This window comes from Heteronotia binoei, chromosome 10 (assembly GCF_032191835.1).
Source record: "Heteronotia binoei isolate CCM8104 ecotype False Entrance Well chromosome 10, APGP_CSIRO_Hbin_v1, whole genome shotgun sequence".
Taxonomy (NCBI): domain Eukaryota; kingdom Metazoa; phylum Chordata; class Lepidosauria; order Squamata; family Gekkonidae; genus Heteronotia; species Heteronotia binoei.
In genome coordinates, this window is record NC_083232.1 from 22,102,571 (window position 1) to 22,118,450 (window position 15,880).

At 45.3% G+C, this 15,880-nt stretch overlaps 1 protein-coding gene across 6 annotated transcripts in view; it reads left to right on the forward strand.

Annotated features, from left to right (window-relative positions):
• The window catches only part of ZMYND11 (zinc finger MYND-type containing 11), a 146,280-nt gene extending 130,885 nt beyond the window's left edge, over window positions 1–15,395 (forward strand). For 4 of the 6 annotated variants that reach the window (XM_060248082.1, XM_060248076.1, XM_060248081.1 and 1 more), the window contains 5 exons: window positions 129–336; window positions 4,413–4,481; window positions 6,863–7,135; window positions 8,105–8,290; window positions 12,501–15,395. In XM_060248082.1, the coding sequence (XP_060104065.1) occupies window positions 129–336; window positions 4,413–4,481; window positions 6,863–7,135; window positions 8,105–8,290; window positions 12,501–12,623 (859 nt within the window). In that variant the 3' untranslated portion in view covers window positions 12,624–15,395. The remainder of the gene's footprint in view (window positions 1–128; window positions 337–4,412; window positions 4,482–6,862; window positions 7,136–8,104; window positions 8,291–12,500) is intronic. The other 2 variants (XM_060248079.1, XM_060248080.1) reach the window with 1 other exon arrangement.
• Window positions 15,396–15,880: the final 485 nt, after the last annotated feature.

The window sequence follows — 15,880 nt, forward strand, 5'->3', positions numbered from 1 at the left end:
GGGGTGACTGAAATTATGTGCAGTGTACTCCTTTGGAAAGCTGTGCCCTAGATCATTTCAATGCCTGAGAGTGATATGTAATCGCTCGCTCAATCCTTCCTAAGTGTCTTTTGATTTACACTGTGCAGGGCCTGGATCCCTTCCGAAAACATCCAGGACATCACAGTTAACATACATCGGCTGCATGTGAAGCGCAGCATGGGCTGGAAGAAAGCATGTGATGAGCTAGAACTGCACCAGCGCTTCCTTCGGGATGGCAGATTCTGGAAATCAAAGAATGAGGACAAAGGAGAGGAGGAAGCAGAATCTAGCATTTCTTCCACCAGTAATGAACAGGTGAGCAGACCTGGAAAGTTGTGGATGGGCTTACACAAAGCTAGGTGGTTTCTCTCCCCCCCCCTCCCCATTCCTTATGACTCCAGCTCTGTGTTCTACCTCAAAATAGACAGCGGCCTTGTCTGTGGCCTGTTGCAAGGAATCCCCCAGATTTTTAATTGGAATAACCTTTGGTTAGTATCTGAAGTGCACATAGTTGCTAATTTTGCTTAATGTTGGCTGTTGCTAAGCTGATGATATGCAAAGAATGTGAACAGTTTGGCCAAGGATTTTGGGGATGAAAAAGGGAAAGTATGGGCAGATCGAGGCTTCAGCTTGCAATTCAGAGATCCACCAGTTCCATTCCCCTTCATTCTGCCTGTGTCTTGTGAGATTTCACCCAGCATGCTGCCATTGATTTTAAGCTTTTCTCCTAAGTCGTGAGAGCTAGGAACGTATCTTTCTTTAAAAACGGGTTGCCTGATTTTTCGCTGCATACCAGCTTCTGTCAGTCCTGAGATGATCTTGGATACAAGCATAGCTGTTTGTGATGCCTGAAACACAGCGGCTATATTGTTACTATCGCCATTCTTCTTTGTACAGTTGTTACAGGCCAGTTCATCCAAATAAGTAATTTTTCCATGCTATTGTTTGTGAGAGGCACATAATCCCCTGGAGGGACCTCAGTATGAACTTGCTGCTTCAGTGGAGACAGCCGCAGTCATTTTTATTCTTGTGGCTGATTTTGAAAACTGTTGCGGTCATAGAAATAGTAGCACTTGTTTCTTTGTAAGTAGAAAATTTATACTCAGTTCCACGGCATCATGGACACCATCCAGAATACCCCGAACTTGCAGAACAAATAGTGGGGGCGGGGGACATTGTTTCCTATGTCTGTACTAGTACACCAAAGGTTCACCTTTTTGGTCCTGGCCCTGACATGGTGGAGTCAGCACCCTATGGAGATCCAGGCCCTACCTGGCTTGTTAGCCTTTCGTAGGGCCTGTAAAATGGAGCTGTTCCGCCAGGCTTTTGGGCATCAATTTGTTAGATCGGCTGGGCTCCCTGCGGTACCACACTGCGATACCGCACTACTGTACCATCCTGCTAGAACTGCACCAGCGCTTCCTTCGGGATGGCAGATTCTGGAACTCACTAGTTATTGTAATTGATTTTATTGTAATTTATTGTGATTTTATTATTATCTATATTGATGTACTCCACCCTGAGCCCCCATGGGGGAATGGGCGGAATATAAATAATAATAATAATAATAATGTCAGGTTCTCCCTCTGTTGGAGCCTGGGAGGGGCTGGGCGACCGCTTCAGGATGGATTAAACCAGGAACCAGACACGCCTCAGACTGAGCGGGGGAGGCTGAAGGTTAAAGGCCCCTAGGCACCTCCGACTGCTCTTGCTCTTGTCATTCGTTCCTCTCTCTCTCTCTCTCTGTACCATCCGAACCGACAACACCGAGCTCTTCCTCCCCCGCGTGTTTGACTGGCTCCCTTTAAATCTCGTTCCTCGCGACCCCCGCCCCCTCCCAGCTGCACTTCCCCACTTTTATTAAGCCCAGCTGTGAGCGGTTGGCCGCTGACAATGCCCACAGCACCAGAGGGCGTCTGAGAGCTTTCCAGCCAGCTGCTGGAGACCTCATCGATGCTGGACTCGTCGGCCCTCGGGCTGGAGGCTTGCGGGACGTCTCCCGGCGACGGTGGCAGCCGGCAAGAGGCCAGAGGCAGGCCGCAAGGCAAGCCCTCCGGACAAATAATAATAATAACGGAATGCTTCAGAAACACCCAGTTATGTACTATAAACCATTAGCAAGGCCATGTGTGTGGCACATCTTAGTTTTGTTGTCCACATTGTGATTTTGATTGAGTAATCTCAAAGATGTCATCAGGGCTTTTTTTTGTAGCAGGAACTCCTTTGCATATTAGGCCACACACCCCTGATGAAGCCAATTCTCCAAGAGCTTCCAGGGCCTACTGTGAGCTCCAGGAGGATTGGCTACATTAGGAGGGCGTGGCCTAATCTGCTACAAAAAAAAAAGCCCTGGATGTCATGTTGTGAATTCCAGCCCTTTATTAGAAATTCTGGGGATATGGCTCTGATTGCAGGTTTAACCACAATTAAGTTAAAAATGTGCACAAACCGTGTTGGTGCCATGCTCACATATTCTTCACCCAGAGAATGAATAAGAGTCCCACTTAGAAACTGACTCCAGCTGCCAGCAACATAAGAATGCAGGCATGTGGGTTAACCAGCATAACTCTATGACTTGTGATTTTAAGCCTGGATTGAACTCTGGTTTAGAATCGTCGTTAGTGGGGGTGGAGTAGGGTTGCCAACCTCCAGCAGGTAGCTGGAGATCTCTTACTATTACAACTGATCTCCAGGTGACAGAGATAAGTTCATTTGGAGAAAATGGCTCCTTTTGAAGGTGGACGTTATGGCATTATATGCAATGGAAGTCCCTCCCCTCCCCAAACCCCACTCTCAGGGTCCACCCCCAAAATCCAGGTATTTCCCAACTTGGAGCTGCCAACCCTAGGGTGGAGGAGGGAAAGGGAATCTAGTTGAAACAGACATCTACATTCATAAGTGTTGGATAACCAGAGTTAATTTCTAACAAGAAATCCTCATGTTCTGTACAAGATGAAAGGGATGAGTCCAGCAAATAAAGGCAGGTTTGTGTACATTTTAACTTAACAATGGCTAAGGTTGCTGACTGAATGTATCCACAAGTTCTGGTTAGGATTTTAAATGATTTCCAGTTAAAAACAACCACACAGAAAATTGACTGTGTCAAAAAAATCCTTTCCTTTAACCACTCAGTTTGTTGTCTGTTTCCTGTTTGGATTCAGATAAATTTGGGTGCTATTTGTTGAGGTTTTTCTCCCCACAGTGCTTTGGAGGGATGGAAATGGTTGGTTTGTAACACATCAGTTATAGCCATTCTGCTTTGTTCTGAATCTCTGCTTGGTACATTGTAGTTTATAGAATCATTCTTCTTTTGCTCTCCTGGAAGAAAGACAAGATCCCACAGAGAAAGGTTGTTTTTTTCATGTGCCCTAAAAACATATTGGTATAAGTTTTAATGGGTGAAGCTACAGCTTGATTCACATGCAGCACCTGGGCTTTTTTTTTGTAGGAAAAGCCCCGCAGGAACTTATTTGAATATTAGGCTACACCCCCTGACATCACCATTGTTTCACAGAGGGATTTTTGCAGAAAAAGCCCAGTGGGAACTCATTTGCATATTAGCCACACCCTCTGATCCAAGCCAGCCAGAACTGCACTGTGCATTGTATGTAGCACTAAGCATTTCTTAGGCCCATGTCGAATTAACCTTTAAGGAATCAGGGGTGCATTCACTCAATCCCACTCCAGTCTGGGCACTGCAGTGCAATCGGTTACATCCAGATTATGAAGAAACTAGAGTGATATTGCATCTGGACTGGCATTTTTGCTGGTTAAGCTCCCAGTTTGGAGCCCTAGTCTACAAGGCCAGTGTTTGCTGCATTGGATGTAATGGGAAACTGTAGTTTGTTAAAAAACACAGAACTGATTAATTAGGTCATGACCAATGTTCCCTCTAAGCTGCAGAGTCTTATGAGCAAAAATCCTATTTTGTGAGCTACTGGCCTTAAAGTTGTGAGCATAAATTAGTGTGCTCCAGGGTCATCCTTCCTGAGCTAAAACAAAAATGTGTGAGCTGGAGGCTAAAAATCTGTGAGCTAGCTCACACTAACTCAGCTTTGAGGGAGCAGAGGTGACAAGTGAGCAGAGGTGGAAGAGGGATGGAGGGGCCAACGGCTCCGCACTACCGAAAGACTCCTGAGCCTTGCTAGCATTACAAGGAAGTACAGGATTGTCCTTGGGCCTCACACATAAACTTCTTTGTATATCATTATGTCTTCCTTGCAGCCTCTCCAAGACTGGCTTGCTTGTCACATTTTAGTGCATTAAGAGAAATTACTGTTGTTAACAAATACGTAATTTGCGGGTCAAACAATTCCCCCCCAAAAAAGAGTAGTTGACTATCATCGATTCTGATTTCTATTTGAACTAATACTGTATTGGCTGTTTCACAGCTGAAGGTTACCCAGGAGCCAAGAGCAAAGAAAGGAAGACGTAATCAAAGCGTGGAACCCAAAAAGGAAGTAAGGAACAGCATGACTTTTGATACCGGTGCCTGTAAATAGAGTGGAGCAAAACTGCAAGATGCATCCTTTTTAAGATATCACACATTCTGCTTTTGTTCCATTTTCGTGTGAAGGATGGGTTTCTTTTAAGAGTGCGCTTGACTCCGCTTCTGTTCAGAGCTGAACAATTTTACATTATTGTTTTGCCAAGCATAGATGTTTGCCCCCATATCTGCAAAACAGGGATGCCAGCCTCCAGGTGGGACCTGGCGATCCTGTGGAATTACAGCTCACCTCCAGACTACAGAGAGCAATTCCCCCCCCCCCCACCAACCATCCAGAGAAAAAGGATGCTTTGGAAGGTGGACATTATGGCACTGTACCCCACTGAGCTCTTTGTCCTTCCCAACCTCCATCCCCAAATCTCTAGTAGTTTCCCAAACTGCAGCTGGCAACCCTACCCCTTCATCAGCAGCTGGGAGGACGTGGCAACGCCTAATGTAAAATACGTTGTCATTTCCTTATGGATGGCACGATGAAACAAAACGTTTTAGTTATTTATTTGAAAAGTTTATCTTGTTAGGGGACCCGGAAAGCACAAAATGGCATGGCACTGTGGCCTGGCATAGCCGTAACACTGTCTGTCTTTTAATAGTGGTTAAGAGCTGGGAAGCAGTCCCCACCCTTCACCTCCGACATGAATTCTGCCTCCTTCCTTCCTCTGTCTTAATATGGTCATCACTAATCAAGCTGACTCTAACTAGAGATCCCATCTTAACTGCATTTGAAGCCAGCATGTATGCATCACCTTCACACAGCGCAGGAAGGAGAGGAAGGAAGTGTGTGGATCTGCTGCCTGTTCCCCATTTTCTAACCACTATTAAGAGATGGCCAATGTTGCACTTTTAGGATTTTTAGGCTGGTTTGTAGGTGTATTAGATGGAAAACATGTGTTTCAGGGATCCCCAACATGGTGCTGGTGCATATCACGGTGCCCAATGACATTTTTCTTGGTGCCCACTAGGTGTTTTCAGAAAGCAGGTTGGGTCAGGGGGCATCTTTTGCCCTGCAAGGCTTCTAATCAGCCAGTGGAGATTTCATTGGCTGGGTAGGTTTTCAGAAGCAGCAGCTGTCACCACAACATAATAATCTTCACTGCGAAAGAAAGCTGCGGGAACCATTTTATAGCTGGCTCCACTTCCTGTGGCAGCCATTTTGTGTCTGAGCCCACCATGCTGTATCAGAATTCTAAAGAAGCCCACGGACTCAAAAAGGTTGGGGGATCCCTGATGCAGTGGTTAAGTGCACGGACTCTTATCTGGGAGAACTGGGTTTGATTCGCCACTCCTCCACTTGCACTTGTTGGAATGGCCTTGGGTCAGCCATAGCTCTGGCAGAGGTTGTCCTTGAAAGGGCAGCTGCTGTGAGAGCCCTCTCAGCCCCACCCACCTCACAGGGTGTCTGTTGTGGGGGGAGAAGACATAGGAGATAAGCCGCTCTGAGTCTCTGATTCAGAGAGAAGGGCAGGGTATAAATCTGCAGTCTTCTTCTTAAATTAAAATGGTGCATTTGTGTAGTTTTGTTGATTGTCTACTCAGCTCTTAAACAATTCCTCTGCAACCAAAATCAGACAGAGCTGATTTTCTTTTCCACAAGATTACAGTGCTTAACTGTAATATACTACCATGTAGGGCTGCCATTCCCCTGGTCCAGGTGGGGAATCCCCCAGTTTGGGGGGCTTCTGCCCCCAAACAGCAGTACCCCTGACATGATGATGTCACGCAGATGTGACATCACCATGAGGGGGATGTCGCATGGTGATGCTCTGGTTTTGGGGCAAAACTCTATGGTTTAATGCCAGTTTTACCAAAGTGTTTTGCCCCAAAACCAGAGTGACATCCCCGACATTACCAGTATGATGACGTCACTTCCAGGTGACATCAACACATTTTGTGATGTCCCACCCATTCCCAGAACTCCCCCCACCAGCATGATGAGGGGACCTGCCAATGGCAATAGTTTGGAGTAGAACAGTTAGATTTGAGTCCAGTGGAACCTTAGAGATCAAAAAGATGTTCAGGGCATGAGCTTTCCAAAGTCAAAGCTTCTTTCATCAGATACCAGGGCATGTTAATGTATTTCTGCACGAGATGTGACTTGTTAGTTTTTTAATCAGGTCGCCAGACAGCACAGTGTGTTAATGCTGTTGGATTCTTTGTGCTATACTGCGAATGCCAATGCAGCAGTAGTCCTTTATCTTCAGAGGACATCGCAAGGATATCTTGATTCCTTATTTATTTGTTGCTTCAATATATTCGAGGCCTCACCTCCTTTCACCCAGGAGCTTGAGGTCGTCTTCACTGACCATCCAGACGAATGATCCTCTCGGTTCTTCCTAGGAGCCAGAGCCTGAAACCGAAGCCGTGAGTTCAAGCCAGGAGATTCCCACAATGCCTCAGCCCATAGAAAAGGTTTCAGTCTCAACCCAGACCAAGAAGTTAAGTGCCTCTTCTCCAAAAATGCTGCACCGGAGCACCCAGACCAATAGTGACGGAGTGTGTCAGAACATGTGCCATGACAAGTACACCAAAATCTTCAGCGACTTCAAAGAAAGGATCAAGGCAGATCACAAGAGGGAAACGGAGAGGGTTGTGCGGGAAGCTCTCGAGAAGGTATCGACCTGACTGTGATTGTACCCGCAGGGTTTGGCGAAGAAGGCACTAATTCTGATTGCACACCATCCTTACATTGTGCACTGTTGTCATGGCAGGGCTTTTTTTGTAGCAGGAACTCCTTTGCATATTAGGCCACACCTCCCTGATGTAGCCAATCCTCCTGGAGCTTGCAGTAGGCCTTGTACTAAGAGCCCTGTAAGCTCTCAGAGGATTGGCTACATCAGAGGTGTGTGGCCTGATATGCAAAGGAGTTCCTGCTACAAAAAAAGCCCTGGTCACATGCTACATAATGAACGGCATTTCTCAGTCAAAAAAGATTTCAGTATTTGTAGAAGGCTGCATCTGAACCTGCTGCAGGGTCAGGGGTGTTGCAGGATGAAGTGCACCATGACAAAATGTGCCTAACAAGACCCCTGATGTGTGTCAGATGCGTAAACCACAGTAGTACCTCCAAGCAGGGTGCTCATCTCCCTCGGCAAATGTCAGGAGATTTTGAGGACGGTGCCTGGGAATGTCAGGGTTTGGGGAAAGGATGTTATGTCACTGATACTTTGTCTCCCCTAGTCTCTATGGTCTTTACCAGTGACACTGGAGAAGATTCCTAGAGCCTCAGTATATGGAGGCCATTTTTTTCTTCTGATCCTCAGTTCTTCTAGGAAACTAGGGCTAGGGGATGGTAACTCCCCTCCTGGACAGGTAAATGGGAGTCCTGTGTGCCTGACACATCACACAGATCAGCTGCACAGCTGATATGCACAGTTGCACCAATGCAGACCCATCTTGGAGGGTTTTTTGTCAGAGGCAGTTTTGCACCAGTACGAATACCTGCCGACAGCAGTTGGGGCAAACCTCCAAGGGTCAATGCTAAATGGTGCATCCCTATACACAAAGTAGGATGTGGTGTGTTTCACAGGGACATTTTTTTTGCTCTGTTTCGTCACTCACAACTTTTTTTTAAAAATTCAGCTGCGTACTGACATGGAAGAAGAAAAAAGGCAGGCAGTGAACAAAGCTGTTGCGAACATGCAGACTGAATGCGACCGAAAGACGAAGCAGGTCAAGGAGAAGTGCAAAGAGGAGTTTTTAGAAGAAATCAAGAAGCTAGCCAGCCAGCACAAACAGCTGATTTCCCAGACCAAGAAGAAGCAGTGGGTAAGCATGGCCTCTCTAGGAGTCACTTCTGATGGCTCAACAGGTGCTGTTGGGGCTCAAGTTTTTTTCCTTCCAGAGCACAAAAGGAGAACATGCCAGGAGCTGCTTTCCTCCACAATTCCTGCTGTGTCTTGGGCTTTTACCTCTGGAATTATTTGCTGTCCTGTCTCCCAGTGGGCTTGCGGCAAAGCCTTTTCACAGACTTCTTTGTCCTTCCCACTTAGCCTAGGGTTGCCGTGTCCAGCTCAGGAAATATCTGGGGACATGGGGGTGGAGCCAGGAACAAGGCTGATACAAGTGCAGTTGAACTCCAAAGGGAGTTCTGGACATCATATCTTAAAGGGGCCGCACTCCTTTTACATGCCTTCCATTTGAAATAATGGAGGATAGGGGCACCTTCTTTTGGGGCTCATAGAATTGGACACCCTGCTCCAATCTTTATGAAACTTGGGAGGTGGGGGTTGATGCAAGGCGCCAAATTCTATGCTGAAAAGTTGGTGTATCTACCTCAAAAAAACAGCTCCTCCAGGGCCCCCGATATTCATGGATTGATTCTTCATTATACCCCCTATGGTCTTTATAGGGAATAATGGAGTGCCCAGCAGACATCCCCCCTCCCCTGCTTTCTGAGAACTCTGAACCAGGAAGAGGGCCTCCAAACCAGGGGATCTCCTGCCCCCAACTGGGGATTGGCGACCCTGATTTGACCCTTGGCACAGTTTGAGCCTTATCTTTCCCCGTCGTTATGTTGAAGGCATAAGCTTTCGTGTAAATGCACACTTCTGCATCTGAAGAAGTGTGCATGTATACGGAAGTTCATACCTTCAATAAAGGTTGGTGTTTAAGGTGCCCCTGGACTCAAGCTTTGTTCTGCTGCTTCGGACCAACATGGCTGCCCACTTGAATCCATCCACCCTTATGGTTTGTTCTCTGTGCAGTTTTCGTAATAGCTCAACCCCACAAGGCAACTTGCGGCATAGAGACAGTGACGCAAATCAGCTTTCAAGTTGAGGCAGTAGTGTCAGTTCTTCCGGTTTGCCCATGAGCCACTGATGCATGAATAGAGTATCAGCCACACACGGAATAGACAGGAAAAAGGTGTAAAAACATGTTGCAGGAGGAGGAAGGCTGAAGATAGTTCACGATTGCCCAATTCTAAAGGATGTTCGGCCATCACAGATCGACATACGTAAATCAGCATAACCATCTCTTCTGGATATGCTGCAGTCATTTGATAAAGCAGGATTGTACCACAGATCACAATGTAGAATGGATGCTGCTGTGGCTGATCATAATCTGTCACCAAAGGGGGTGCAGGTTTTAACCACTTCCTCCCGCAGTCCCTTCCAACTCCCAGAAGGTTGATTCCTGAGAGTCACAGAAGGGTTGCAATGTTTCCTCTAAGCTGCAGAGTTTTGTGAGCAAAAATTATACTTTGTGAGCTACTGGCATTAAAGTTGTGAGCTACTGCATAATTTAGTGTGCTCTGGGGCCATCTTTCCTGAGCTAAGACAAAAATGTGTGAGCTGGAGGCTAAAAATGTGCGAGCTAGCTCACGCTAACTCAGCTTAGAGGGAACACTGCGCAGAACCCATGTAGGCAAAGAGCAACGCTGGTTGGGGGAGCTGCAGCGAGGGGGCTGCTGAGGGTGAAATTGCCCCCCCTTCCCACCCCTTACAGCCTTCTCATTCTATCTCTCTGACCTGCCATGCCTTTCGCTGACAAACTGTGGATCCGATCCTACATATGTAGCCCTGACCTTTTTGGAGAAAGGGCAGGATAAAAATAGGAGGGAAATGGTGACAGCATGCCTTCTGTCAGCTTGTGAACGCTCGAAGACTGCCATCATCCTAGAACTGTTACAGTAGCTGCACGTCTTCGTGTCCCTTTCCCAAAGTGCCTCTTATTACTACCCTCTGGGGAAGCAGCCTTTAGTTCCAGCAGTTTTTGTCCACGAAGGATCAGCCTAGGCTCTTGCCATGAAGAGGTCATCAAACTTTATTTTATTTTATTGGATTTCTATCCCACCCTCCCCGCCAAAGCAGGCTCATGGCGGCTCACAGGCCGATGGCAATATAAAAACACGCAACATTATAAAATTATAAAACGTTGGACATAATAGGTGCTATTACATTTATGTGAAAGGTGACTAGGCAGTATCCAGGATTATTTTGTGTTTACAGTTCACATCCGGTGGTCTAGGTCAGGGATCCCCAACCCCCGGGCCACGGACCAGAACCGGGCCATGGCCTGTTAGCAACTGGGCCATGAGTTGTATAATTATTTCATTATATTAATAATAGAAATAAAGTGCAGGAAGAGAATTGCATCATCCCGAAACATCCCCCCCCCCCTGCCCCAGTCTGTGTAAAAATTCTCTTTCGTGAAACTGGTCCCTGGTGCCAAAAAGGTTGGGGACCACTGGTCTAGGTGATGCTATATGCAGGTTGTTCCTTGAGTTACTTCATCCATATTCAGCAGGTGGAATAATGAAGTCTTACAGGCCTTGTGGAACTGAGAAAGGTCCAGCAAGGCCCGAATATCATTGAGGGGTTTGTTCCACTGATTGGGTGCAGCTACAGAAAAGGTCTTTGCTCTGGTTGTTTTCATTCTGGCCTCCTTAGGCCCCAGGGAAGAACAAGAGATTTTGTGTTCCTGAACATAGTACCCTATGGGAAACATACAGGGAATTGTTGATTCCAGCAGAAGTGTCCACCCTGAGCAGAATTAATGCCCCCCCCCCCAAAAAAAAGTTGCCACCAAGTATGGGATAATCACAAGATGGCTGTCATGGAGGGCGATTTCAAAATGTTGGGAGGTTCCAAGCCAGGGATCTTCCTGTGATTGGGGGGGGGGGGCAGTTATTTCCCAGTGAGTGTTCCCTCCAGGTCTAATGGTGATGGTTCATGGCAGAGCCAGATTAACATTTAGGCCAAGTAGGCACTGGCCTGTGGGCCCCCATGCCTTTAGGGGCCCCGAGCCAGCTTCCCCAACATTTCCCCCCTGCTTGCAGCCCTCCCAACCTTAGGCTTGCCAATCCCCAGGTCCCAGCTGGGCACTTCATTATTCACTATGCAGATCGATTCTCATAGGGTATAATGGGGAATTGATCTGGAGGTATCGGGGGCTCTTGGGGGGCTGTTTTTTGAGGTAGAGGCACCAAATTTTTGGTATAGCATCTAGTGCCTCTCCCCAAAATACCCCCCAAGTTTCAAAACGATTGGACCAGGGGATCCAACTCTATGAGCCCCAAAAGAAGGTGCCCCTATTCTTCATTATTTCCTATGGAAGGAAGGCATTTAAAAAGGTGTGCTGTCCCTTTAAATGTGATGGCCAGAACTCCCTTGGAGTTCAATTATGCTTGTCACACCCTTGCTCTTGGCTCCGCCCCAATGTCTCCTGGCTCCACCCCACAGTCTCCTGGCTCCACCCCCAAAGTTCCCAGATATTTCTTGAATTGGACTTGGCAACCCTAACCAGCCTGCACTTGCAGCCAGCAAATGAGCCGCTCTTTGCCCAACTTGCCTGGTGTGGCTGGCGTCGTTGCCAAGTTTGCCTCTCTCTGCCTCCCCCCGCAGCTTTGTCAAAGGAGCTTTTGAGAAGGAGCCTGCAGGCTACAGAGTGGGCACTCCCACTGAGATGATTTGCGAGGGGGGCCCCCCGAGATTGTGACTGCCTAGGGGCCTCCACAGGGTTTAATCCAGCACTGATTCATGTATTTGTTGGAAGCCTGAGCTGGAGCAAAGCCAGGATTTGGCACTTTGCTTTGGCAAAAGTGTTTTTGGAAAGAAGCAAAGGGGCGCTAGGAAACATAGTTGGGTGCCAAGTTTCTGGGCCACTGCTGAAACATATTAAACTCTACCGCTGAGGCAGACCGTTTCAGACGTTCACACATTCATTTTTTCTACTCGATGAGTTACATGCGTGAATGAGCCACAACAGAGCAAACAGCACAGGCAAAACTGTGGTTTAGTTGCTAGTCATCCAATGGAGCATTTGTGCATGTCAGCCTGGCCTATACATGTTGGCTGTATGCTTGCAGGTAGGGGTTGATTCACACTTGCAAAATTGTTTTTTTTTAAAAAGTGATCCCCCCCCCACTAGAGATGTCTGGTGAAGAGCGCCTGACCAGTAAGAAGCAGACGGAAGACGAGCAAGGAAGAGCCTTTTGTGTGTCTCTGATTGTGATGCCCTCTTGTTTCCTTCCCAGTGCTACAACTGTGAGGAGGAGGCGATGTACCACTGCTGCTGGAACACCTCCTACTGCTCCATCAAATGCCAGCAGGAACACTGGCACGCTGAGCACAAGCGCACCTGCCGCAGGAAAAGATGAACGCCTGCTCGTTTCCATTGAAAAGAAGGAAGAATCACCCCGGTTTATTGCTCTTTTCTGATGCAGCAGGTCTCTTTTTGTTTCCAAGGGGGCCAGAATTGTTTGGAATTCACTCTCCTCACCCCCACCCCTTCCTTTTTTTGCACCGGCCTTTTAAACACTTTTTTCATAAAAAAAGAACTTTTTGCACAGTTTTAAACTTCAGTCTCGCGTTTTGACGCTCCTTTCAAATGGTTGTCAAATCCCTTCCCCCGCCCCACCCCCGTTCTTTTTACTTCTGTTTTTTTTTTGTCTGTAAGGTGGTCTGAATATCAGCTGGAGCACATTACTTTCGGGGTGTGTGTGTGTGTGTGAAATTTAAAATCCTAGAAAATACGTTGCGCTTTCAGCAAATAAAATGAAATAAAAATAAAATGAAAGCTTTTAGGTTTCATAGAGAAACAGAAATATAATGACAGGAACATTTTAAAATAGAGATCTGAATGTAAGAGGAATAAAATTGTTTAGAACAGAAATTTTAAAAAAGCATACTACCTTTGATGTATAACACCTGTTAATCACCTGAGCTGGTTTTTGTTCAGCTTAATTTACTGTTTAAAGGCGTTATCTGTTGGTTTGAACCAGTGGGTATATATGATTGAATTTTGGGAACAGGGTTGACACTTGCAGGTGCTACTCCTGCCTGTTTTTTCTTACACTTCCCCCCCCTCCCCGTCCCCAAGTTCGTGTTTGTTTCATTCATTCCCTCCCCACAATGTATACCTTTTATAACAGAATATTAGCTTTGATCTTTTAGCTTAAAAAAATCACAGGGGACTTGGGGTAGCCTTTTGCTGAGCTGGATCTTAGAAGAAGAAAAAATATTTAAATTTTTGCACATTTCATCCTTTTCCTAACATAAAATACTTGTAAAAAAAAAGGAAGCCAAAAAAAAACCTAAACAAAGGAAAGGGAAATATATATATATATATATCTCCAGTTTTACATTTAGTTCTACACGGAGCTGTGAAGATGAGGCATAAGAAGAAAAATGGCTTGAAAATTCGTCCCCTTCCTCCTCCCTACAGTTTCCCACCACACCAAACGTTCTTTGCCCGCTAATCTACATTACTTATTCGATAGTAAATTAATTGAAATTGTGAAGGGCGGGAGAAAGCACTTAAGTTCCACAGAAGCAGTTATGTTTGTATGAATTGGTCAATCCCATCTCTATACTTAGAATGAAGAATAATGCATGTTACTTTTCCTGTATTAAAGATGCTGTGATTTGTTTAAAAAAAAGTCTGTCTTTCTGCGGAATGTCTGGATAAAGAAGCGTAACCAATAGGAATGGATCGATAGTTGAAAACTGAATTCCCACCCGCCCCCCCTTTCCCATCCCTTTCCGCCTTCCTTTTGGTTTATTTTATGTATAGGTATATATACATATATATTATATATATATAAATTGCATCCATGTTCAGAGACAATTTTTAATAATAGGTGTAAAGTTTTATTTAACCAACTTTTCTTTTAAAGTGTCTCAGCATTTAGGTTCTTTAAAAAAAAAACGGCATGGTCTTAGACTCAACTAATGCCCAGTAATCACCTAGCTTTTTTTAAAAAGTTAGACAAATAATTTGTAAATATTTATTTAGACTTTGGATATTTATTGAAAGCGATTACACAATGGAACAATGCGAGTGGAAGTAAGGAGAGGAAAAATTTGTTTTTTTAAAGGAGGTTTTTCCTGGTTCCATCAGGGTCAACCTAAAGATGAAGCTCCTATTCCGTTTTCTGCGGTTTGCCGATGAAATCCAGACCATACGCAAACCGCAGTGTAAGAACGGACTTCGAAACAACCACATAATTTCTAGCATGAGGTTAGTGTGAATTTAAATTGGACACTGTCGTCACAAAACAGTCGCCTCTTCGCCTTCGCCCTGATCTAGAGTTCTTTGCACACGCTTGTGCAGGCTTTTGAGTCTCGCATGCCACGCTGCCCTGTTTGTTCAGGTGAATGGAACACATTCACCCTATGCAGAGACAAAAGTAGATGCATCTGCTTCCTCCACTGAAATGGAGGAAGAAGTTCTTGTGGGCAGGAGAATTCGATCTCAGCACTGGAACTCTTGTTACTCAACGATGTCTCAGTTGGGTTATCTCTTGATCTATATCCTTACCTAAGGTTTTGTTGGCTTTATGTCGTGACAGTAAAGGAAACCACCAAGCAACAAAGGAATGCCTAAACTTTTTGTAAAATTCTTTTTTTTTCCAATTTCCCAAAAGAACTTCGGTCCAGCCCTATATATAGAAAAAAAAAAGCAAGTTTTTGTGGAAACTTTTTTTGGTGTAAAATCATTCCAGGATATATATAATATTTAACTGATAGCTGCATGAAAGTAAGATTTGTGTTCTTTTGGCTTTTTTTCCTGTCTCTGTTTGACACGGTTGCACATTTTCAAGTTACTACAGCGTGAAAAATTCTGTGTGTTTTTTTTTATAAAAAAAAAACCAACAAAAGAACAACAAAAAGATTTTGTGGCCTGGTTTTGTATAAGTTTTAGGGGGAAATATTGTTTTAGGAATCCTGATTTAAAGATTTTTTTTTCCTGCAAATCATAAAGCTATATTCAAGTGTTGAGCTTTTAGCCACTATGCACATTGTAATTTACTCATTGTGGCTGTCCAGTTCTATGATGCATTCTGGCATTTTGTAAGCTGCTCTGACTAGCAATATATAGAGTCATTAAATGTGTTAACATTGGTTAATAAATGTATTTGAAAAGGCAACAGTGCTTTGTAACTTTCCATATTAAGGTGTTCTCGGTCTTTTGCCTGGTTACGCTAATCATGTTTCATATAGTTTTCTTAAGGGGAATAACAATGAATGCTCGAATACTGATTTCATTCTCATGAAATGTGGATTCGGATGGACATGCTTAGGATTTTTTTGGATATTAGGCCACATCCCTCTTATGTAGCCAGTCCTCCCAAGAGTTTACAGGGCTCTTCTTTCAGGGCCTACTGTAAGCTCTTGAAGGATTGGCTACATTAGGGGTGTGTGGCCTAATATGCAAAGGAATTCTTGCTAAAAAAAAAAAAAAAGCCCTGAACATGCTAATTTGGAAACATAGAACAGAGAGCTAGAAAGAACCTCAGGGGTCATCTAGTCCTGCCTTCTGCACAATGCAGGAAATCTATAACTACCTCCCCTTCTACTCCCCCAGTGACCTCTGCGCTACGGCCAGAGGGAGGCCAAAAAACTCCAGCATCCC